At 37.3% G+C, this 26,862-nt stretch overlaps 1 protein-coding gene across 1 annotated transcript in view; it reads right to left on the bottom strand.

Annotated features, from left to right (window-relative positions):
- spon1b (spondin 1b) overlaps positions 1-6,340 on the bottom strand; it is a 94,699-nt gene extending 88,359 nt beyond the window's left edge. Inside the window, exons 1-2 of the mRNA XM_008411699.2 lie at positions 5,751-6,340; positions 1,943-2,049 (exon numbers count right to left, since the gene is read on the bottom strand). Coding sequence (XP_008409921.1) covers positions 1,943-2,049; positions 5,751-5,976 — 333 coding nt within the window. The 5' untranslated portion in view covers positions 5,977-6,340. The remainder of the gene's footprint in view (positions 1-1,942; positions 2,050-5,750) is intronic.
- Between the last annotated feature and the right edge of the window lie 20,522 nt (positions 6,341-26,862).

Raw genomic sequence — 26,862 nt, 5'->3', positions numbered from 1 at the left:
CAAACGTTGTCAAGTATCTGGATGCTGGGGTTTAAATAAGAATTCCCACAACCTCTATTCTTCCACAATAATGTAAAAATTACACCAACATATTTTACAACCACAGAGAACAAGGAAATATGTTTTACTAAAAGGATTCTAGAGCCTATGAAGCCCCTGTGGGAATTTGAAACTGTCTGCAACGTATTAACTTGACTGCAGTTGTCTTGTTAACCAGGATCCATAGAGGCCTGGAGTTTTAAAGAAATGCATCATTTCCAGGCGGAAAAAGMGCAATCAAGAACACCTCCTCATCTAGACGCAAATCCTCTCTTCTCAGTCTGTAAATTGAGGGTTCATTTCCAGTGGTATAAAATTTCAAATAATTTCACTTAATCCTATWTTTATTCACATACTAAGAATAAACATAGGGTGGAATCAGTCATGAAGTCACTTTTTAAAGTTAAGAATTTTATGGCTCAACAGAATAACTGTTTAGCCAGTTATTCTTAAGACTGCTTAAGTGCTTTCACATCTTAAGCAGTCTGAATTTGTATTTTTGATATGCTGATATTATAACATTTTTATCAATTAAAGACATTTAAAAAAAAATCTAATTAATTTTGAAACATCAATGGATGGTATTCCAACAAAAAAATTACTTTATTTTGATGTCTCTTCTCTGACTTGTTTCCCTTATTTACTTTAATCTGGTGGCACAGGGGTTAAGCACAGTCCACATATGGATGCCTCAGTCTTGACGTGGCTGTCGCAGGTTCAATTCCCGGTCTGGCGACCTTTGCATGTCTTCCCCCTTCTCTCATTACCCTATTTCCTGTCAACTAACTATCAAATTAAGGCCACTAGAGCCAATAAAACCTTAAAAAATATGTATGTATATACTTTAATCCCATCAACCTTAAAGGGAACTGAACCTTTAAGTAAATAACTCTTGTCTTCATCTGTATAGATCCATTCTGCATTGTCCTGAGTACACATAGAGCACTATCTAAGCTACACACACCTGTTGTTGTGCACAGTTAGCTAGATGAATGAAGGATTCCCTTTTCCCTCCCTTAGAAGAGTCAGGAGATTCGGTCCTTTCTTTGAACTAATAGATCCTGCAGTTGTGATTARGGCTGCAATAGGGTCGAGTATCAACACATTTGGGGTGGTGAGGTCTTATGCAGAAATTAATCTTGGCAAGGCTTTGGTAGCAGTACAACATATTTATTCTGCAAATATTAAAAAAGATTACAAAAGCAACATATTGTCTGTCCCGCCATGCTGTCTTAATTGACTCAGCATTCAACCAATAATCGGAACCAAACGTCTTCCACTCTCATTTCGTGAGTCRGAATCCTTCAAGCTAAAAAGTTTGGAAAAAGCTATTTTTGAACTGCTACTAACAGGAAAGCCATTTCTTGCTGTTTGCTGTAACTCTGGTAGGAATCAGTGTGGAAACACAGATGTTTGTTCCTGTTTACACTGAGAGGAAGGTAATTGAGAAAGTCTGGCTCACTCCTTGGGAGCTCTCTGCTGCTCAGTGGGAGCTGTGTTACTACTGAAACAAACATTTCACATCTCTTTCTCACTGTTTATATCTCCTCTCTGTTCCCACATGCATTTCCCCCCCTCTTAATCCTTTTGTCACCTTATTCTTCCTTTGGAGGAAATATYTGGTACTTAGCAGGAACTGGGTGCCATGTTTGCTACACCTTGGAAGGGTGGCACCAAAGACAGGAAGAGATCCTCTATTCTTTTCCATCTCGACACCTTAAAGGAGGTGTATCTGTCAGAAACACCTCCTTTAGCCTCCACATCAGAGAACAGCAGGGCGCCGCCTCGTCGACTGCAAGGTGCACTAAAGCTTGCAAATGAGCTCCTTTGCTGCGAATGTTCCCATAGAACACAGAACATATTCTATATGCGGAGACTCTTCTCCCCACCTTGTCAGGCTTACCTGGAATTGGCCAGCGAAGTCTTCGTCTGTGGTGCCCTCTCTGCCCTCCTTCAGCGCGATGAGAGTAAAGCCTCTGAAATAAGCAGGGCTGCTGGCTAGAAGCACCACTGCGAGGGAAAACAAGAATGTGAGTAAGTATGTATCAGCGCCACAGAGAATCAGGGTATTAAACTGGCTTTGGATTTTCATGGTTTGTCTGCGGCACCCAGGGTCACTGMAGATAATCGCGACAAGAGGGTTTATCGTAACAGTGTGCATGATGTGGAAGAGTGAAGGTTGCAAACAGCAGCTTAGCATCTCACACAAGAGTTAATAAAGGAGGATACAGCTGAATCGCACTTCCTAGCTTTCCCCTCATCCGTAGCACTAGTTAATTAATCAGATATTACTTAAAACGATCAACTGAGAAATGGGATACTCCTCGAAGAACCTGGAGCAGCATCAGTTCTTGTTGATTTCTACTACATAAACATACAGGACATAAAATGTGTAACAGTTAACAGCCTTCAAGCATGACAATAAAATAAAATCTACTTTTATATGTTTCAAATGCATTTAGATTTTCAACAAAGCAAAACCACAAAGAAAAAATATTGTTTATGATACAGTTAATCCAAAAGTAACAGATGCTAAGAGTTCTCATAAGCAATATAACTGCAAGTACGTTTAAGTATGATCATATCTACTAAATCAGGTTATGTGTTCTGATAAAGCTYGTTTGTCAGAAAAGTACCTTTTGAAAATGATCTTTAAGGTTTTATTTACTCCACACTTCTGTATTAATTCTATTATTTTTAGTCTAATGTAATGTTTTAATCGTAATTGTGTTTTTATTAACTGTGAGCAGAAAATCACCATAATTAACAGAAATAAAGGCTTGAAAAGATCAGTCTGTGTGTAATTAGTTGATATGTATTTCACTTAGTGAACCGAGTTACTAAAACTGATTAATTTTGCAATAATTCTCTAGTTTATTAAATATGGCTACATGTTAAAATAAAAAGCCTTAAACTTTAATGTTCAAAGTTTTYATGGGGTCTTAAAAAAAAGTMTAAAATTTCAAAATCACAACATTAGGCCTTCAAAAGTCTTAATTCATTTAATTCTTTTAGTGAAGTATTAAATTATTACAAGTATGTTTTAAAATTTTAATAAAATGCCACAACACTTTATTGCATTTATGGACTGTATTTTCAACTACAAAAGTTCCAAAAATACAATCAGTCAACCAGCTTCTTTTGTTACAGGCAAAACCACACGATGTTCCAAAGAAGCACTGCTGCTAGAATGGGGAAATGCAAATTCAACAACACTTAGCCTCAAAGACACAAGCGTAAGGCTTGGTTAAACGCCGATCCAAACAGCGACTTTGAAGCCTACGGCTTATACAAAAAAAAAAAAAAAAAAAAAAAAAAAAAAAAAAACAAGGGAAGTGGAGTTGCATTCAAAAAGAGACAAACTCGTAACTGCTGGGAATGGGCTGAGACAAATGACAGCTGTCAGTCAGTTCTGTTGCGCCCTCCTTGGACATTGTTTGCAATACGATTTGAAGATTATTTCCTTCTCTGTTTAAGGTATTTCTCTTTGGGCTAATCTGTTTCTAGTCTCTGAAAACAGCTCCACTCTCTCTCCCCTACTGTTCACCTCCACTCCAACTCAGAACTGCTTTGTGCGCTGTGCACAAGAAACCTGGAATTGTTTTACTGTTGTAGCAAATTATCTTTTGTATGCAGCTATTCATTACTGAAGCAACATAAAAAAAAAAAAACTTCTATGAAAAGAAAGAAAAATCATAAACACAAAAGCGTCAGACGGCAAGAAACGATTCAATATTCAACCCGCTACATCTGTCTTGCTTGGAAATAATTTACTTTGAACAGCAAAGTTAAAATCTGTTTAACATTTAATAACTTAATGTAAAGCGATTCTGCAGAYTTTGAGGGATTTTTTTTTTTGTTTGTTTAATAAGCTCCTAATAATTAATCTTCCTCGGAATAAAAAACCAAAAAGTGTAATAATTATCTGGGTCAGTTTCCTCTTTGAGGTCAGAAGTTTTTGTTTTCTTAGGGTTTTGCATCAAACATATTCACCATGTGAAACCAGCATAAAAATAAGTAACACAAAGGATGAGTGCTAGTCACCTTACACCACAAGCTTCAACATATTTTATTGTGACTTTACATCAAAGAAAATTGTACTGAAATCTGATCATTTTAGCATGCATTTGTAATCAGCTGCATTTATTCTGATGCCACAACATAGCATCTACCATCAGATCTCACCCAATTAGACTCCATCWATGTGAAATCTCAATTTAAGTCCAGGTGTTAGAGAGTACTGGTGAAMAAACCGCATCTTGAAGACCAAGAAACATCACAATGGTCAGGGGTATCTTAGCTTTGSACATCTCACACAGCACTGTTCAGTCCATTATCCAAGTATGCAAAAACAGTAGAACAAACAGAAGTGACAGGCAAAAAGTGTTAATCAGGGAAATGGTCTATGGCTGCACTCCCTCTGGAGGAGTGGCATGTGTGAGAGTACATGCCACTTCGAAACACTGGGGAAATAACCCTTTTAATTTAAAACAAAACCATTATGAGTCCCATTTCCAGTCAGCCATGCACAAAACAGCCAGAGCATAATAATGTTGGTAAAAATAAATAAAAACAAAGTGGTGGGATCATAATGTTGTGAAGGTAAGTAAATACAGACCAGTTCTGGAAGATACTGCAAAAGACTCCAGACTCGAGCAGCACAAAGGTCTTAAACATACAGCTACAATTGAATGGTTTGTTTTTAGGCATATCTACTTGAGTCCAAATGTAAATACAGTTAAGATAAATATTTGAAAATCAGAGATGCTCTTCATCCAATCTAAATTGGCTTTAGTCATTTTCAAAGAAAAATGTCTTTAATTTGAGATATTAAACCATAAACCACACACTGAGTGAGATGACTCCTAAATATGGAACTACAGCAAAGGGCGATTGTACTGTATTGACCCAAGAGGGATAAATACAAACATTTTAGATTTTAATAATTTTTTTTTTTTACTTTAATTTTCATTCTGCTTCACATGCTCAATCACCTGCAGGACTTTGTGCAGTAGCAAGGATAATTATGCCATAAGATGGGCAAGCAACTCAGTTTCAGTTTCAAGACCCTTTTTTACAATTTTCTACATCTCTTTAAATTTATTACATACTTTTTCAGTTTACTGAAAAAAAAAAAAAACAATGATCCCAGCTTAAATGGTTTGAGTAAGCCTACTTACGCCGTCTTTTGTGAGTTTTTGTCTAAATGGTTGAAAAACTTTTAAGGCGTTCTTCGGAGCTCATCTGAAATCACTGTGAGAAAGTYGCCCCTTTTTCACTGTGGCCAAACACATCTGGCCGGCCGGATGGGAACTTAAAATTTGTTTTGTCAACTTAATTGGATCCAGATCTGTCCGTGTGTGTCTCTATGCCTGTATCTGCATGTTGTTATACGAGAGATTCCACTTTCTGGCAGGAAGAGAAGAGGAAGTGAATATAGGCAACAYATTTTAACATTAAATAGCCTTATCAAACGGTATCTCCCAGCAGGAGGCTGAGGAAGACTTGCTTTGGAAATTGGATCTCCCGCGGCTGCAGTTTCCACTTAACATTGTAAAAGACAACATAAATAAAAAAAATAAAAATAAAAAAATAAACATGTTGAAAAAGTGATCTGTTTTCAATTTGGTAAACATCCAGTTGTTTAATTGGATGCAGATTCGCGCACTGACTGCACACGGCAGATTCTGGAAAGAAAAGTGGAGATGTACCTCTGTATGTGCTGCCCGGCAGGTAGGTCTCCGGGTCCCCCTCCACCCTGATCCTGAACTCGTGGTGCCCTTCCCGCCGGGTCCCCTGCGTCTGCGCCCGGAGGATCCGCCCGCAGTACCCGTCCGACCTCCCTCCGGCGGGCTCCTCCACGAAAGCAACGGCATTGCACAAAAAATTCGAGACAAAATAACCCTGCAAGAGCAGGAGATGCAAATACATTCCCATTTCTGAACTGCCGCTCGGAAATGATTGTGCAGTGGCCGTTCAGGTAAAAAAAAAAAAAAAAAATTTAAATTAAGCAAAGCAAAGACCAGCGCTTGCTCCCTCCTGCCGAAAACTCCCGCTGAACTACAGACGGAGACAGCGATGCGCAGAAGGAGACCAAGACAAGTCCATCCCGAAGTGGAGAGAGCGCGGCTGGAGCTCTGCGCGGTGTCGCGCTGCTTATAAGAAGAGAGGGGAGAGGAGCAGCAGCTGCTGATTCTGGATCAGTCAGTGTGATGTGCTGGGGTGGTAGAGAGGAGATAGGAGGGCTCTGCGAACAACGGTGCGCCGATACAGGCGATTATCTCCCTGATGCGAGACGAGGAAAAGTTYAGACTGACTCCCAAACACTTCCTCCCCTCGCACTTAACTCACACAAGCAGTTAACTCTCGGTCTGAATGTGCACGGATGCAGAAACGTCTCGGTGTAAAATAATCCCACGCTTTCCGGTCACTTGCATTAGTTTATTGTATTAGCCGCTTGTGACGTGACGTCACTCGTCATGCAACGGTGCAAAAAAATATTTGATAAACAAGAAATGTATCCAAGAATCTAAACATGTCCATCTACTGTGTGGCAAAAGCATATGTTCTAAACATTATCTATTTGTGATCAAAATTAATCTCAGCTTTTCATCGTGAACATTTTCTGCATGCTGATAATGCAAAGCAAGTTTAACTATCCCCTGATCGTGCTTTTCCTGACTAACATGACTTTTTCTGATTGTCTTTTAGTTTTAACCTGATGAATTATTTGACTGATCAGATTTTATTTATTTTATTGTATTCATTATTTTAAACACATTAGAGCTGTCTATTTTATATTCCAACTGAAAATGAAGGAGTTACAACATGCTAAATTTTGTACCTAACCGTATTGTGATATTAGGAAGTGAAAGTAACAATTTAGAAATATAAATAGCCTTTATTATCCACAGATGGGAAATTCAAGAATTAACAATTTTACAGTTCAATTCAACTTGCACAAATTTAAGTTGCTTAGATAAAAATTTCTGAATGAGTTAATTTGTTAMMTTCTGACCAGTTTTCAAGATATCCTTAGACAACTAAATTTGTCAAATTCTTTCTGGTCATTATTTTCTTTCAGATTACCTTACTCAGTGCATTTGTTTCAACAAATGAATGAGGTTCTAATTATTCAGTTTAATACTCCGATACGACCCATTTTTGCTACGCTGCAGAAAAAAAAAAATTCAGAGTTTGAATCTCAGCCAGACCGGTATAATGTACCAGCACTTGTCTCTGGGTACTCTCAGTTCAAACAAAGTTTGAAAACATCCACATTTAATCCCTCTTAGATGTGTGTGTGTGTGTGTGTGTGTGTGTGTGTGTGTGTGTGTGTGTGTGTGTGTGTGTGTGTGTGTGTGTGTGTGTGTGTATCAGGTTTTTATATCCTTATGGGAACCTAACCTCCGTCTACAATGTGGAGTTATGGGGACCGTTGCTCCTTGTGGGGACATTTTCTTGGTCCACATAAGGGAAATTGTTGTTTTTGGGTTAGTGGTTAGGTCTGTGATGGATAGGGTTAGAGTTAAGATTAAGGGTAAGGGTTAGGCTGTAGAAATTAATGGAAGTCAATGTGAAGTCCCCACAAGTGATGAAAACATGACTGCGTGTGTGCGTGCGTGCGTGTGGCTGGTTGTGTTGCCCTGTGACAGACTCATGACCTGTCTCATCTCGTCAGGGTTGCAACGGTGGGTGCCAATATCCAGCAGTCAGAGTGAAAAGGGGTGTACCCTGGACATGGCTCCAGACCATCACAAAACAACACAGTAACATACATAGCAATCACCCATGCAAACACACACTCATACTTAAAGGGGTTTCACCATACATAAATACTGCTAAAAAAAATCTATAGATTTAGTTTAAACTGTAAATCAAAATTCCTGACGTGAAAGTCAGTGGTAAATGGTGTGCATGAGTAGAGAATGTAAATGTTGCAATGTGCAAGGAAAGTGATTCATAGTCAGGTTGAAAGCACCCAAAGGCCTCACTGGGTCTTCAGGTAAAGTAGTCACAGTAATCAATGTTACAGCACAGGTGGAAATTTYCCATGCAAGCTCAACCATAATGAGATCTGCAGGTGCCCGAACGTTAGGTAAACAAATTAACCAAACATTTCTGTGGTTTGGACTGCAGGAGAAAGTGAGAGTACCTGAAGAGAACCAACAAAAAAACAAGTAAATTTTATAGAGAGAAAAAGAGGTTTGGATTTGAGCTTTTGGTATTTCACAACTCTGCTAAATGTCTCTTATGTCCGCTGATGCCAAATTCACCTGGCAATTTTCAAAGTACCATTTCAGCTGGGAGTATGATGYTACCTGATTTTAAAAAATGCAGATAATGCATCAATTTCTGATTTGAAAAAGTTTTAATTAGATTCAATTTTAGTCCATTATGTTTTCGTTATTTTTACTCGAGATTTTAATTTGTTTTGCAACACATTGTTTCTCTATGTAAATACAACAGTGAAATGAGTATGAACTAAACTTGACTTCCATTTGCATCTCTGGCTTTATGTTCACATGTGAAACTAGTGTGGATTCTCTTCTATATTAAGAGCTCCCAAAAGGAAAGCAGTTTTTCAATTTGGAAATGCTCAGCCTGAACACCCCCAGAGACACTGCAGATGGATCCCATCTGGAGAGTCTCTGGTGTGTCCTCTGGGTGGCTAATATCCGATGTCCACAATATGGTCTGGACCAAGATACGGAGCCTGAAAAAAAAAGAACTCTTTGACCTTTTGCAATAAAAACAAATGTGTTTCAAGGCCTGCCAGAAACTTTCCCATGCAAACCCACAACTTTGTAGGAGGAAAATCAAAAGTGAATCCTGTAATCTGATCAAATGAAATGTATTGTAAAAGACACATGAAATGTATCATTTTCAGCAATCCCTGTTAGAAATAGAGAATTTATTCTGAGGGATATTTTAAAGCAAAGAATTMACAGAAAATTATCTCTTCAAAATCTGATGTGCTTAATTTCAGTTCTTTTTTCAGGAAAGTCCTGCAGGCCTTCTTATGACAAATAAATTTGCCTGCTCAAATTAGCCTTTCATGAGGGTGATAAAGTTCTGATGCAGACAGCATGGGTCAAAAGGGTGTATTAAATATGTAAATTGCAAAGATCTCAGACTGTGCAAGTAATTTCCTCTAATGGACTATAAAGGTTCTTAAAAAAACCTCTGTATTACACTCAGGTGTGTAATAGAATTTCTAATCATTTTATATAGACTTTTAGGAAGTCAGGAAGCATTTGCTTCATTTAGATCTTTGCCTCCAGTAATATAAATGACCCTCCAAGCCGTGTCCGTTAAAAGCTTAGTGTTGAGATGTCATGAATTCAATTTTCTGTTAGTTTCAGAAATTTTGAAAAATCACATTACTCAACCTTAAAATGAAGCAACTGTGCATACATCCTAATCACTGCCTGCTTAAAAAAAAGGAACTAGGGAAATGTATTTCTAAGTTATTAAGGATAAATTGTTCACATTTGGTTACATTTGGTTGGACTCAATGCTTTGACTAGGTGCAGCTAATGGTGTTATCATTTACTTGATTGAAAACCATCAGTCCATCTATTGCATGGACACACACTTATTGCATTAGGGGAGCTGGTATAAGTGAAAATATGATCCCCAAATATAATTTGATGATATTCAGTGATGGTTATTCTTACCAAGTTTATTTTCTGTACTTTACTGCATAGGGGCTAATTTCATGTGTGTATTCAGAACTGTTTATGTATTAGCTTGACAGGAAAACTGGATTGTCATTTTTGCATGTTAAATTTTGAGCCACATGTGCATGTAGACATGCACATGTRGTACTAGTGATGTAACTAGTGATGTAGCAYAAGGAAGTTGAACATTTTAAAACTTTTGTTGCTGCTGCAGTCTCATCCCATATGTTGTTGTTGTTCACCTTCCGCTGTCATTCAGCACTCCCTTTGTGCCGAGTCGATTAGACCTTTAACCAGTAGATCAGGGGTGTCCAAAGCCGGTCCTCTAGCTCCGGCATCCTRCATGTTTTAGTTCTCTCCCTGGTGGGAGTAACAACCTTTTCAGTTTGTCAATGTTCCTCTTAGGGCTTCTAAGGTGCCATCATTTGATCCAGGTGCGTTAAACCAGGGAGAGAACTAAAACATGTAGGAGCCGGCCCTCGAGGACCGACTTTGAGCACCACTGCAGTAGATGGTATTCTATTTTGGACCTCCTGAGCTAGCCGTAGCCCCCACTGTGCCCCCAACAATGGAAGTCTAGGTTTGCCACTGACAGAAAGCAACAGGGAAAGTGGCATGAGCAGCGGAAAGAAAAAGGACCACCAGAGAAACAACAGAATCATGGAAAGAATAAAATACAGAGGCTTCAATACCTACGAGGTTAATCACTAGAATGGAAAACTGATGAGTCTAATCACTTAATTAAAACCAGCTGAGGGACAGCAAGGTGCTGAAGGGTTTGGAGGGGGGAAAACCCATAAATAACATAAGTAATACACAAAAGGAGGAAACAATGGCTAATCAGAGGATAGGTTAAGAGACAGGTGCTAGAACATGCCTTTTGGGCCATGCCTCAGCAACAGGTGTAACCAGGAACACTGAAAAACGTAGTTCTTGCATAAGGGCAGACAAATTACCAAAATAAAACAGGAAGTAGGGTAATATTTTAAAAAAACAAATCAAGACTTTTAACAATATTTCTAAAACTAAAAGTACAACACTAGCCAGAAATTTAACACAAAAYCAGAACCAATGCCATAAGAATCATAAAAAATACTCATAATAAAATATCTTGCTTGCATTTATTATGGTTACGCTAACTGAAATGCCCCAGTGAATTAGCRATCTGCAATTAAGAGTACCAGTACGATGCCTCACAGTGTTYATCTTCTCTGGGCTGGTTCTTGGCACTGGCATTTACTTAGTGYRCCAACTACTGAAGTTGTCTCTAACCRACYTGGAATCAGCTGCACCAACGACAGAAATGAAATGTTTAAGTTTGGTGCGTGTGTAAAATGATTTCAGAAAGGGATATCTAACATGTTCCTTAAGTTACAGTCGACTCAAATAATGTTAGCAGGCAGGTTATGTTATTGTAAAAAGCTGGAATTACATGAACTGCAGTTTCTGACAGAGCCTTTTTACAATTTATGTTTTCCATCTGAAACAGCTGTGAGCTAATCTTAGAATAGGCTAAATGAGTTTTCCTGCCTACTGGCTGCTGGAAAGTATTTGGTCTGTGAATAGACCATAAAACGGTCACACCAGGTCAAAAATGAATTCATTGTTTACATAAACTCACAAATATCTGTTTCCTTCATAAAATGACTGTAAATATTTATAGGTGCATTTTCCAGTTGACCCAGAAACCAAAAGTTGTGTTAACTGTTAATTTGTGTTTGCTTGTTAAGTGTGTTCATTTCCATCACTCGCTCATTYAACATAGAAATAATTCTACCAATGGATAAAGTGAGACGAGTATAGCCCTTTTCTGCCTTTTTACTTTCTCTCTTATATGTTTTTGTCTAAAATAWATTTCATACAATTATTTGACTGTTTATTTGTTACAGCTTTAGTGTTGGGATGACAAAGTTTTAAATAAATAGTTAAGAACATTTTTGACACCATAACATAAATATTATTCARAAAAATGTTGCAGATTGAATTATTGGATCGTGTCTCTATTACTAGTTAAGAGCCAAGCTGCACTAAATGTTTCAAAGGAACATATTTCTCTATGTCAGGTTATTTGTGCTTTTTAGACACAGCTCTGCGCCTTTTATATTTCTCAGCAACACATACATCTTAATATATCTGTACTGGACAGATGCACTGAGGAACATTTTCATACATCTGTCCACTAAAGCTTAGATCAGGCCTAAAAAATCCAACCCAACCCTGAGAACAAATAATTAACTAATAATTAATTATAGCCCCWACCCTATAGTAAACCTAACATTAATTTAATTAAACTTTTACTGCTTTCAATTTAAGATCATACGCCTGACCTGACCCAACCCAACCTGACTATGAAGCAAATAATTTTGACCCGGGCTTGGGTCGGGGTTGGGCTATAAATCTAAGCTCTACTCCAGCTCTCTCTCCAGCTTCTTACTTGTGTAAAGTTCCAGTTTTATGATCCGTTTTTTCCCTACATTTCACATTTTAATCGGTGACCCCATTACTGCATGTTCATCTTGTCTGTTTCACCTGTYTGGGTTTGTTTGTGCCACTCAGGTTCTTTATTTGTTAAATCAATTCTTCCTGATTTCGTTTGCTGTCCATCAGCGTTTTCAGYRGCTGACGTTTATTTATTAGTTTTGCTGCCCAAGAGCACTTTCAGCTTTCTACTACTTAGTTGGTAATGAGAACTGTAATTTTTTGCCACTTTTCCTGCATTTAAGTGCTCAAAACCACTGCATGACATTAATCTTTTTTTTCCCTCCAACTGCATTTAACTGCTGCCTATCGGGAAGTTGGTACTTAAACACGTTCCTTTTCCACATCATGCTCTTGAATGAGAATTAGCCCTCTTTTTTTTAGACATGGTTTTGAAGATCTTGATTATATATATATATATCTTTCAGAGAGCTGCTGAGAGCCCAGATAATTATGTAATGATTTTTCTTATTTTTTGGAGGGGGATGGAGGGTGCATGGAGAGGAATCACCACCGTAAGGAAGTAGTATTTGTCTGAAATAATTTATGTGAAGCTYTATTTATTTATTTTAAACAAAACAAACATTTTAAATAGTAATGTATTTTGTCATAGGATGATGTGTCAATGTTTTACTGGTCTAAGACAGGTTTCAGTGTAAATTATTTCCTTTCAGACATCTTATTGCTAAGAAACTGAGTTTTTATTTTAATGCGGCAATAAACCACATTTGTCAAAAATGTGGCTTTTATAAATATATACATATATAGATATATTTTCTTTTTTTTTCCAATTCCATGCAGTCTGCATGCACAGACATTTCTGTTCAATTTCCAAACCCTCACTGTCCTGACACTCACCACAAATTTCTGGTTCTGTCACTCAAATTTAACAAGCCATGGACGGGGAGGAGTGCAATGGGTGTGAACAGGGGAAACTGTGTTAGTGKTTGCCCTCGRAGGRAAAAAGTCAAGAGATTTGTATTCTGAGCAGCAACTGAAAGCTGAATTACAGTAACTACAGTCAGGGCAGCGTGTGACGCCGCCATACTGCTCTCGTTCTGTGTTTATGCAAACAAACAATTTCATTTTATTTCATATAAGCRTTGCATTGTTAATTGAAGGCAGCCTAGTGAGAAGTGGAGGAGCAGTCAGCCAGGTCTGTGTATTGGAACATAGGTTAARAAATAATTTTATTACTTTGGCTCTAAGGAGGAGAAGAAGAAAAAAAAGTCATAAATAGTCTGACCTCATCAAATCTTCAACTGGTTTGAGTTCTATATGAAGATGGAAAAATGGAGCTGACATTTAGAGAGGGAGGTAATGGCTTTCTATTCTGTGCCTGGACTTAAAACTAATTTATTTCTCCATTAAACCAACTCACTATGTAATTCAATATTTTTCCCCTTCCTCTCGCTTCTGTTAAAAGGGTTTTATTTGACATATTTTCAGGGTCCATATAATTTTACTACTGGTCATCTTATTGTAAAAAGTGACAAGGCAAATGGATCTCATCCACAMTCACTGTCCTTTTTATTAGGTACGCCTTGCTTGGATTAGACCCCTTTTGCTGTCAAGAACTTCCTTGATTCGTCATTCCATATAGTYGACAAAAATGATTTCTGTGATGACAGCAAAACACAAGTACTCCAGACTTTGCGACACGGCACATTTTCCCGTTGGAAATAGTTTTTCAGATGATGAGCACACAGTGGTCCAGATATACAAAGTTATCAGCGACAGGCTGTGGTGTTTGGACAATGCTCCGCTGGTAMTAAATGGAGCTCCTGGAAAGTATTTACTCATAAACRCTGCCAAGCATGTYAACACTGACGTATCGATCTCGACTTGGATCTCACTTTTTGCTCTGCTACCACAYTCTTACGGCATGATTCACAGAACATTTTTATATCAGGCCTTCAAGGCGACCAGCAGCACACGCGTGTCATCTCATTGCAAAAGTTGCATCATCTCGTTGCTAAATGCCACCCCTGTTTTTCTGCGCTCCTTTAGTTTCTTCAGTGCTAATTCACTGACTTCTGCTCAGTGTAGATTTGGGTGCAAGTGAATCRAAGCAGCAACAATGTGCTGACTTTTTCCACTCAGTAGTTCTGGTGAATTCTGCTATTTCTAATCATTTTACTTCTGTACTCTATTTTTCTTAGTGTGTTTAATTAAAACTCACACTTTTATCTCCCTATTGGTCCTACTCTTGCTGCTTAAAACCATATTTACACCTCTTTTCATATTTTGTCAAAGAAAAATAATACATAGCCATTAAACCTTTACAAAAGAGCATGTAAAAAAGTATGATGTTCATTTGCATTTAATGGATTGAACGGTGTTCCACAAGATCCTCCAAGGTTGTGAAGCTACGATTACATAAATCTACTCTATCCCTCTAGTCCATGTGGCCATTTATTCAGTAATGATCTTTTGCAAATCTCAGATGCAGTGATGGAACAATTTCAGATTAAAATTCTTCAAGCAGATCAGATTTGAATTACACATATATGTTACAACTGCAAGCTGGATTTTATGCATGCCGCACTTGTCAAATTWATATTTGTAAAAGATGTTTCAATTAATACCCCCTTTCCTTCCACTCAACAATTATGTTCYACTTTGCAAATAAATCCTCCCAAAAACCCAATAAAATTTGTGGCTGTAAAGTGACAAAATGTGGACGTTTTTTTTCCAAAGCGTCTGCAGCAGCTTTTCACTCTCACACAGTTGTTCTAGGTTTTGAATGYTAGGATGCTTCTCTATCTGCTACATAAGGATTTTCCAATCCACCTTTCCTGCAAGAAGTTGCATACGCACACTGCTTCTGAGTGCACATAATTGGTTTATGGAATTCATGGTTGGATTATTATGGTTTAGCATGAGGCTTTACAATTCAAAGCTGCAGGAATAACACACTTTCTTTTCTTTATGTCAGGATGGAATCAATTCATGATGAATGGAGGGGAAAATTAGCTCGTAAACACATGGGCCAAAACAAAAGAAAACTTGCTGTGGGCATTTCAGAGGAACACACCGCAAAATGCAGGCTGCAGCTGTTTCTTTGCGTTGTGCAGAACCATCTGTAGAAATGAAATGAGACTATGTTCCTTGGCTACATCCKTAGGAGTMGTAATGTGTTGTAGTACAATAAGCTTCGCTAGTAAATTAGATTTACTAAGATGTAATTCTAAAGACTCTTCTTGATTTGTTAACTCGAGCTGACTCTTTCTATTAAATAGATAAATGCTGCAACGTCATCCTGACGAGTCGGCATCTGAACAATGAAGCTTGGGAGTAATTCCTAAAAGCGCTGGGTCAGCGGTTTCCAAGARGCAGAAAGTTGTCACTGAGGTTTTCCTTCCCACTAAAGTACACTGGAAAACAAAATTACAGTGACAAGAGGAAATCAACCATATATTSTTTACATTTTTAGTTTATTTCACCCAAATATGACTTGAAAAATCTAGTTTTCTCTTGTTAGTTTAGATTTTTTTCACTCACAAGGGTAATACATATCATATATATATATCACAGATTAAATAGATCTCAGTCCAGAACCTTGAAACCTTACTTTTTYACTTCTGACAAAATAAAGAATTGAGAATATTTGCTCCTGAAGGGCCATTACTTGCTCCAAGAAATGCAATCAGGGCTGTAGCACCATCTCACTGATAAACCAGCTGCGGCCTCTTGCCAATGGCACTTCTCTCATAAAGCTATTAATTAGGAGTCCTTCATTTTGAAGAGAGAGTCTTTATTAAAGACAGGATCCACACAGGTGATAGAGCCAATGGCTAATAGAACTGATAGTGAGAGCAGATGGTGGAATTTGTTTACTTTGACTTGCTGTTGACTTGCATTATTAATAAGACAGATAAACTTATCGTGAACAGATTCCTAACTTATACTTCTCCGAGTTCTGGCAGAAAACCAAAGACGTTCTGTCTTTTCTGTGCAACATAAACCCAATGTCAGGGTTTTGGGTTGTTGAAACTTTTAGGTCTTAAGTTCTTACTTATCTGTTCTTATTTAGATCAGCCTATTTGTGTTTTCCTTTGTTTCAGTACTTTCTTATCACTCTAGTTTAATTAGTGTTTCTTATGTCTAGTTATTCTTTAGTGTTAGATTCATTTCCTAGTCCCCAGTCGTTTGTTCCAGCATTCACTCTCCTAGTACTTGTACAACTCTTCTCTTCTCACTAAACTAACTTTAGTAAGATTTTTTAAAACTAAACCAAGACAGAATTAAAATGTTAATTGTTGAGCGCAGGCCCAAAAGGATCCTTACTGTAAATTTGCAATGCAGTTTACTTTACYTTCTTTACTGTTTGAATTAGACATTATTGGGGCATCACTATGTCATTTCTTGGGAAGAAAATAGAGAAGCTGACAAAATTGTGTTATATGTAGAAATTGTACAATGTCAGGTAAATGTTTTTTCTTCACGGGAACCCAAATTTATTATCTTTTTTTGACTGCAGCAGAACTACCAGGACTGATGCTAGCTGTATAGGATATTCCAAGAGTTCAACTGTATAAGGGTCTCAGATCTGAGCCCACTGCTTGTTTTTTTCTGTCCTGTCCAGTCAGTGAGAAACTCAGAATTGTTGCCTGAGTGCCAAAGTGAAGCCCAACATACTTGCATTCACAAGTGGAACATTAAGGCTATTACTCTAATTATCCATGTGTATAATATGGTGAAATTGAACTAACAAATTTTTTTTGTTTCGTTGATAATGACAGCATACAGTCTCTAGTTMTGTATAGTTGAAAAGTGAAAGAATTGTTCAGTTTTCAAGACGTGCTTTTCGAAACCTGATCCATAATTTATTATAGTTAAAGCTAAAGTTTAACAGAAACCCTGAAGACGCCTCCACAGCTCCCAAAAGGAGGACTGTGGAACATGCTTGCACAAGTTCATGTTTGAACACATTCCTCTGGGCAACAGTCCTCCCTTATGTGTATGTTAACGAATCGCTGTCTAAGCAAAATATATTTTTGGACAATCCAGAGGGAACAGATTGTCTTAATTTTTCCATAGAGTATTTGAAACATTATGTTCTTCTAAATCTGATAGTTCTTCCTAGAKTCCTCAAATCAAAGTATACAACAACAGACTTTATCCGTACTTGGAGCCCAGGGTAAAGAGTGTGTGTGCGTTAGGTGAAGTGAAGAAATGAGTGAGCTTTGTGTTCCATGTGGCTGACCCTGCACAACGCTGACAAAGCACATTGTTAGCTTCTCATTTACAAAGGACAGGTTTAGTGGAATAGAGGTGTTATGGACATGAATRCATTTCCAGGTTTATTTTAAATATTCAAATCGATGCAGGCGGAACAGCATTTTTAAAGGAAGCCTTTCATAATGCCCCTGGCATAAATGCAAGCGCAAGATGCAGTTTTCACTTATGTCTGCTTAACATTTAAAACGAAATAGGATTTACTAAAGTATGTTACGGTTTACCAAAATCCCTGATGAAAAGAAATAATACAGCCGTCAGAAAAAAATGAATGCTCAACAGAATGACAAAAATAACGGTACAATAACTTTAAGCACGGCCACAAACTTTGCGGCAATAATTTTTTATTAAATCATTAATTAAAAAGAAGGATACGTGATTGCTAGAAGCTTCCGATTTGCTTTATTCAGAAGGTGGTTGTATGAGAAATACCAAAACAAAAAAAAAATAGAATGTGATTTAGCTCACAATCATTTCTAAGCTGTCGTCATCTTTACCTTTTAAACGTCCAGATGTGTAGCAGTTGTTTTTCGAACTGTTGTGGGCTGAGCAGTGCAACAAATGGCCTTCTGTTTATATTYGAATTTATTCATTTATATTCTCAATTAATGTTGTGTCAGAATAATTGTCTTTTAAAAAATGTRTACCCAATTTAATCAACAGTTACCAGGCCCACCTGACTGAGTCCTTGTATAAATCCAGCTCTGAAGGTCTTTTATAGAATATGTTGGTTTGAACAACTTCTGTTTTTACACACTACAACACCTTTATTATAGAATTTGTTTAAGCCTTTCTTAAATTATAAAATTGGCATCTATTCTTAAAGCAAATTTATAGGTGTAGTCAAAATATCTTGTAGGAGGAGGTTTGAGTATCCTTCTGTGGCAATCGTCATTTTGGTTCACTTGTCAAATTCCTCATTTTAAAACAACCTTTGGCGAAGCAATGCATTGTGAACTTGTGAAGATGAATTTATCTTTGTGGCTGGTTTGTTCTGCGCAGCACAGAGAGAGGASAGCAAGACGACATAAATGTTCTTGGTTACCAAAACAGCATACGAGTAAAGTTGTTTGAGCACCTTGGTGTTCGGATTCAAACTGATGTAGTGTTGTTTTAAAGTGTCTTATGTCCTCTCAGGTTACAGAGTTGCCTCTTCACCACACCTTACAGCTTCAATTAATAAGCTTTGCAGGTTCTTCTTTGTCTTCACTCGCATGCAGGCCTCGCGTTATGAATCTGCCCTGCTTCATCCAACTTAATGGGTTCCTTCTGCTGTGAGCTCTGATTTACACGCCGCACGTTTAGAGCTGAGGCAGCACAATTCCCGCTCAGCTCGCCGTTTCTGCTCAATAAAACAAGAATAACAATGCAAACGTTCATTCAATATAGTATCTTATCCATTAAAAAAGAAAGACCGAAGATGTGAGGGGAGAATTGTGAAGGAGAGATAAATGGGTGGGTTCATTATCTATTATGAACGAGTATCTCTGTGCTCCACTTTGTTCAAAATGATTTTTATAGCATCATAGAGAGCTGAGGTAGCAAAAGTTTGCTTTGTGCCTGGAACGATCAGGGCTTCTGTTTTGAGGCCGTGGCATCCTTTGTGTACACGTTGCGAGATGCTGCAGGAGCAAACAGCCCTTTATGAGTTCAAAACAAAAGCAGCAGCACGGAGATAAATAAGGATTCCTTAGAACTGGAAAAGGGTTTTGARTGGTGTTAAGAAGTGTTTTTTGTCAATTTTATATCTGCTCAACTAATTGACCCCAGTGACAGTCTTTGTAATTTATTACAGTTTATTATGCAACTTTTTTTTTTTTTTTTGCAAAGCGAAGCTACCCAAACACAAGCAGACTGCCAGGTTTATTTTATGGTGCGCCACAAGGAAACATGTCCTCCCGCATGCTGAGCATAAGAGTTAGAGGGTGGCAGATAACACGTCTGCAGCAATCTACGGTCTTTAAAATAAAGACAATTTACCGTTTGTCTTAAAATAACATTTGGAGTATTGCATCTGCTTATTAGCAGTTTGTGACAAGATGAAGAGTGTTCTTAAAGACACGTCGCACATCAATCGCTTGCACAAACTCACAGATATAAACAGGACCTTCAACAAACTCTTTCACTTTGCAATATGACTGTTGTGTGTTTCAGCCGTGTGTCTCAGCTCAGTAAACTAAAAAGCTACTGTTAGGTTTGATTACAASAACAAGTATAACTTTACAAAATCTTTCCAGTACTTCATAATATACTTGATGTGATCCTAGAAAATAATGGCTAAGTTTTGTTAAAAGATCTGTTAAGGTCCAGAAAAGCAGCTGCCACACAGAATCTGGTACGTTCAGAGAAAGTTACCTGTAAGCTTTAAGAAAGKGCCACTTAAGTGCAGAKAAGGTTTTCGGTCAGAAACCATTGGAAAATAAATCACCTCCTAATACAATCCAATCCTGAAAGTGYCCAAAAGTCTAAGTTGTGGGAAAGTAACATGTAGGTTAGAGAAAACCCTAACTTCATTGTTTGAATCTACAGGCAGGCTGGTTTTAAGAAAGTTCAGCCAATAATGTAAATATGTTTTCGATGTTATAATTATTATTATTATTAGAACAGTTTCAYGTTGTTCAGCACATATTGCMTGTGGCTATTTCAGGACAGKACGGGAGATTTGTGTTAATCTACCTCATRTTTTGTCATGAGTAAACCGAACTCTGCTGGTGTAAATTTTGCAGTCGTTCCATCTGAACCCCACAGAATGACCACCCGAGTTTTTAATAAATCACTGTGYGCAACCATGTGCACAACAAAATGCAGACAGCATGATTAATTACGTTCCTATTCTCAGGCTTTTTTTATTTCACACTAATAGCACTGCTGCGCTCTTGGTAACCAGAGCCAAACCAAAGGTACTGCAGGGACTAGTAGTGACATCACATCGCRAAGGGTCTACACACAACAGTTTCAAAAGTAAAGCCATCTCTGCTTTAGCATCATAAGATCATGTTTGTCCACATACTGGTGATGTTGCTTATGCTGGACTGAGCTTCAGAGCTGGTTTATGTCCCTGTCATTCCCTAGTTATCTCACTCTGAGCGGCTTAATTAAAGCTACCAGCTGCCACTGGCCTCACGCACCATCAGTTTTATTTATACATGCACATTAACAGCTGATTCATCACAAGCAGCCTTTCATCAAGGTGGCGCTTTTACACCTTAAAAAAAAAAAAATGCGCGCAAACAATTACCCATTGATTTAAATAGATTTAGAATGCAGCACAGATGGACGTGCAATATGTTTGTCATGCTGGGCGAACAATAACTGTGCTCTTGATCGATGGCACGCATTAAAATTAGSGACAGTTTTTCCTTCTTTCATGTTGGCGTGATAAAATGTGGATTTATTATTGTATGACAACAGATAGACAACATTTTCAGTCAACAATGAGAATAATTATGGTTAGTAAATATTTTAAAGGCAGGTAGCGAATGTTATTCTCCAAGWTTACAAAAACAAGCTACTTGAAAGGTTTTAATTTCAGGGGGGAAAAAGCACACAGAAATTAATTCTTTAATGTCACATGAAAAAGATCGATGGAAAACATTTATGCTCGACGAGAGACGATAGCATTTTCTTGCCCAGTTAAAACGTCRTTTACARTTGAAAAGATTTTCTCTAAACACAAGGATCAATGGCAGGAATTTTGTTTTTAATTCAAAACAKCTCAAAGTCTTAATAGTTAATCCAATTCTTTTTGGCTGCCTGCAACACAGAGGACAAGAGAAAATACACAAATAAACATTGTTTTATGTAATTTTTTCAAATAAAAAGGGGACAAGATAATTCTGATGGCATCTGAGTATCACAGATGAAAGCAGAATGGGTTTTTGACATGGAGTTTTTCAGTCAGCTCTGGTGCAGAATTTTTCTTCAGACAACATCAAGTTTGAATCAATCTGATCTCCCAAATCTTGTATTTTCACTTCACTACACAATCACTATATGACGATATTTTTCATTGCTCTCTTCTCCCTAAACATTCAATTGGCTCATTGTATTTACATCCCAATCATCTAAAGACAAAAGGAAGAGGTTTTTTTTTTTAGTTATTTGCTTCTTTTAGAGATCTATCCCTGAGCACATATTATACTTTTGACCTTCTTTCTCCTAGATCATTTTTGTGACTTGTGTCTCCTACACACAAATGTTGCTTAAGTGCAATGTTCATRATTTATGTACATTTTATATTTCTATATGTTTTGTTCCCTCTCCCTTTCAATAAAAATACCACATCCAACCAAGTGGCGACCCAAAGAAGTCACTATCTTGTGCTCTGACTGCTTTAGATGGTTGACTCCAGGCACTTAAACTCGAACACCTTCAGAGCCTCCACTCCTTGCAGCTTCAGCTTCCCTCCATTTCACACATAATCTGACACATATTTCTCTTCAGCACACACTCAACTCTCCAGACTTTGTTCCTCCTTACCCTCACTACAGATCATAGTGTTCCACTGGCACCCCTGTCTGATCTTATGTGTTAATCTGTCTCTTCAGAGGAGAGCAAGAACTCATCCCATATTGCTGGTTTTAAAATTACTGACTCAATATCTTCTGTCCGTCTATGCTTTTCCATCACACGTTTGCCTGTGTGCAATCCTTTGAGTGTGTTTGTACATTTATTTTGCTTTTTTTTTTTTTAAACTTACAATAATGCTTAACTGGTTGCAGTTTGCAGCCACTTCATCCTAATTAGAGGTGGAGAGAGCTACAGCTTAAAAATACCTCCTCCATAGGCAATTGAACATCTCCCCCATKAGGTGAATTCAGAACAAATTGCTTTTCGGGGTGAACAAGTTTTGTCCAACGCTGAGAGCTAAGTCAAATATTTCCATAGCAACTTGTGCAGTTGAGTCCAAACTCAAACTCATCTGAACAATTCAAATGAATGGCATACAGTGCATTGCAAGACTATTTACCCATTAAACCTTTTCACATTTCATTATGTTACAGCTACAAGCATCTTTGTATTTTGGGCAGATGTTATCCGATTGATAATACAAAGCAATGTAACGCTGCAAAGTAGAAACGCAACACATTGTTTTTAAATATCTACTACAWATAAATCTATACACCTGGCATGTGCTTATACTCGGCCTATTTTGTTTGAATATCTCTCCTCTAAMTTCAGATGCCTTCAGAAGTCACCACATTAGTAAAGAGAGTTCTTCCACCTCAGACGGTTTTGACAGTTTGGCCTTTGTGGTAAAGTATCAAGTAGACAAGTCATGCAAAATGCTCCCGTCGGGTCCAAAAATAACAGGCAAATTTAACATTTTGCAGAAAACGGTGCACACGACGTCTCAGGCTGAAACTCGTACAACAAACATTCAGCCGCTATAAAATGTCTAAGCCTAATTAAGAACATTTGGTGAAACTTTACTAGTGTGAACTCATAGGGGCCGAGTACAAATGCGTACAAAACTTCATAGTCTTATTTGGAAAATTATTTTTAAACACCATTAATATTTTGTTGKTTTGTGATATAAAATACTAATAAAACTTTTTGAAGCTTGTGGTTGCAACAACACACATGGGAAAAGTTCAGATGTTCCTTGTTCTCATTTGTTTGCACAAGTTATCACAAATGTATGCTTTAAACTTTACATGATGAATTGAGACATCAAAGCAAAAAAGTTATTTATAAGTAGAGAAGGGACTAACCATGTACCCTGCATTTCACCATGTTTCTAATACACCTAATCAATATAAATTATACAGTGCTGGATATTATGGGTCATGTAATGCTTTCTGTAATTACCCAATTAATTCCATGCAATGCTGTGAAGAATGTTGCMCAAGCCAGAGTGGAATCTGTTTTTACAATCCAATATTTGCTACATGTCGTTAACAAGCTGCTCCAGAACGGTTCATTGTTTCCATCTATGATGTAAATCTATGTGTAGGCATGCAAGCTGAATCACACAAAGACATAGTTTTGGCGCACTCACACACTCATGGACTCCAGGGTCAATTTATAATCTTGAAGATGACTTTCCCATAGTCCACTGCTCCGGTTATTGCCCTTCCATGTAATTTGATTTCAGGGAAATTAAAAACTGATTGCACTGGGGTTTTGGTCCAGCCCACCAATGCAGGAACACACACAAAACCATTAAACTCACTTCTCACCACCACACACACACACACAGACATGGTGCTAATAGTGAAATCATCTTAGTTTAGTAGATGATTTCTAAGAAGTTGCAACACAGCAATTACATGTGCATTCTATCACCTGCCAACAACATCTGTCAATGATATTAAAAGCCTCATAATCTGCTAAATATATTACTGCATGTCTGCAGCTGTTTCTGTTTGTTAAGAACTTCAGCATTTAGGTTTTCGGTCTATTTTATAACAGATGCTCGGTTGTTTTTGTATGTTTTGTTAAATATTTAACTTTAGCACAACATGTAAATGTCAAAGTGTCAGAAAACAACTTTTCTTCTTTTTTTTGTTCTCCATTTGGTGGGAGTAAATTATGCCTCCATACAGTCGGTGCTAGAAAAACAGAAACTATCTGTATATACACAATAGTGGTTTTAAGTTCTTATCAATATCAAACTATAGGTGCAAATTGTATGTTTATTTGTAAACAAATGATGCTGCAAAGTTTAGGAAAAGGCATTTGATTCCAGCCATCACAATAGTTTGACACACATTAGTTTATTTATGTAGGTTAAAATTATGGGAGAAATCTCAGAGTGCTTTATAAAAAATGGCATGAATGTCCGTTCAGTCAGTCAATCATGTCTTTATCATTTTCAATCCAACCACATAGAGTCCCAATATTCACACTATTAAAAGATTTGAGATTATTACCCAAAATACACAGGTTTCTGTGGTTTGCCTCCGGCTCTCACCTGGAATGTGCCTGGGTAAAGCTTTATACTGAAAACCACTAAGAGCACGATAAAGAYTGTAAGACCATTTCTTCAAAYGATCCAAATCATTTCTGTACAATTTGTTTTAAGAACGGACACAAACCATTTTTCRTTTTGCTYAGATAGATGCTAATTAAGATCATTTAGAGAGAATGAAACTTTAGCTTATTTTTCTTGTCGGATTAGTTTTGTCGTAGTCGTTTCACTCTCAATTAGTRGTTGGAGTTTACCATAAGAATCTAATTTGTCATTCATGACCTTGATTTTCTCAAACTGAGTGGCAMTACTGCATTTTAGAAGCCAAATTGTGCTGAAAGTAGGACTAAGAAAAACAAACTAGGCGGTTTCTTGGTGGCAAATGTATTACTTAAAACCACTGCTCGTCTTGCTTTAATTCTTGAATTTTAAAGAGCAATGCATGCATTTAATGATGCATCGATTTTGTTCCCCTCTTTTTTTTTTAAACAAATAAATGCCCCAATAAACAATGTTTTTTACTGGGCATGCACATCCTTTGTTGAACAGAGATTCAGCCTTTATTGATTTTACATTTTAAATTAGGAACAGCTAAAATATGTAGTGCGACAAAAAGAAAAATCAATGTTAAAGCTCAGTGGATTTTTTTCACCAATTTGTTAACTATTTGAGATGAAAAAATGGGAGATTAAGCAATAAAGTTAAAAATCAATTAAACTTAACCTAGTCAGTGCTTTAGATTGACATTCCTCATTCAAAATCCAGATCATCTCTGCAGGATCTTGAAGAGTCCTTTCAGTGTAAACCGAGGATGAAGTAAGTTTATCCTTGATGAAATGTGTGAGCTCCACATCCATTTTAAAACGGTATCCGTTCTGCATACCCCATACCACTTTGCCATGATCATTTGAGATTTTGAATCAGGAGCTTGAGGTTGTAGCTTGAGGTGCTACAACCTCAAGCTTATCCTGCACAAACTAAGTTCTAAGTAGCCTAATATCTTGTAAGATMTGCTGCTTCCTAGGTTCTGCCGCTGCTCTGACAGCTGAAGAAATTAATTTACAATGAACTTCAGGGTTTTTGAACATGTCCAAAAACTCTACTATAGAAGTATCTAACACAGAACCTCTAACAACATAAGGTAGTCTGCAAGATCTCACATTCTTAAAACATTATACCCTGAATGAAGATATTGGCAGACGACAATGTCAGAGAAATGAGAAACAGAACAGTAACCTTTTCAAAATAAGATTTTGAGAAGGTTACAAAGTTTTGAAGTTTGGGATTCCGGCAAATCACAGTGAGAGCAACTATCCTGAAATGATGTTCACTGTTGTTCCAAACATGGAGCAAACATAAACCTTCCCAGGCGCCCAAGAGCATTCAGTCGACTAAATAAGGAGGTCACAAAAGAATGTAGAGYATCTGAAAAGCTGCAGGTATCAATTGACTTAAGTATGGCTRGTATTCATAATTTAAAAATAAGAAAGGAACTGCGAWAAATGGACTGGAGGAATTCACAGGCTATTACCGCTGCTGACCAAAAAGAGCAGAAATCCGTTTCACATTTGCAGCAATACATCTTAATTACCCCCATCACTTTTAGGACAAAAAATGTGAACTGCCAATGRAAATGAGGAACTTTTTAAAGSAGTGTATGGTGGTAGTGTGATGTTCTGAGGCTTCTTTGATGTGTCAAGGGCAGGTGAAACTTGCAGTAATTGATGGAAACTATTTCTGCTCCATCAGGAAATTGTGAAGGTTAATGTCCAGCTAGCAGTTTTTGACCATAAACCCAAGTAGATTAAATTATGCAGCAGGACAGTGATCCCAAACCCACCAGTATACTCACCTCTGTGGGGATAAGTAAAACAAAGAGAAGGTTTAGGAATGACCTAGTCAAAGTCTGGATTTAGATCTGTCTCTTCGCAATCTTCCTGCGTTGCTAAATGAAAACAATTCTGCAAGTAGGACTGAGTCAAATTTCCTTAACAGTGGCGTCTGATTCCTAGTAACCAGAAATATTTAATCCAATGGCACAAGTTATTAGGTTTAGGTTTTGTCTCTTAAGAAATTCAATCATTATTTAAAAAACGATTTTGCATGTGTTCAAGTCTTCTTTGCATTATGAAAAAATTTGGTTGATGAAAATAAATATTGGCAAATGTGGCAAAGAAGCAAATGTGCAGAGCACTATTAGCTTACAGAACAAAGGCAGAACATATAAAAAAAMAAATTCACATATATATAATCCAGTCATTTTTTTTGTCTATCCATACAGCTTATGCCGCAAACAGATGTTTTATATAGAAATGTAAATAAAACAGAAAGATTAATATTAACTAAATTTTGCTGTGTTGATAAATATCACTAAACGTATGTGAGAAAATCCTATGGAGAAATACACTGCTACATTTAACTCCAGAACTTTAAATACACTGCTACATTTATACAGATTTAACTCCAGAACTTTAAATACACTGCTACATTTATACAGATTTAACTCCA

The sequence above is a fragment of the Poecilia reticulata genome, linkage group LG6 (assembly GCF_000633615.1).
Source record: "Poecilia reticulata strain Guanapo linkage group LG6, Guppy_female_1.0+MT, whole genome shotgun sequence".
NCBI classification, from domain to species: Eukaryota; Metazoa; Chordata; class Actinopteri; order Cyprinodontiformes; family Poeciliidae; genus Poecilia; species Poecilia reticulata.
The sequence above is the reverse complement of the archived record's forward strand: the minus strand, read 5'-3'. Positions and strand labels throughout refer to the sequence as shown.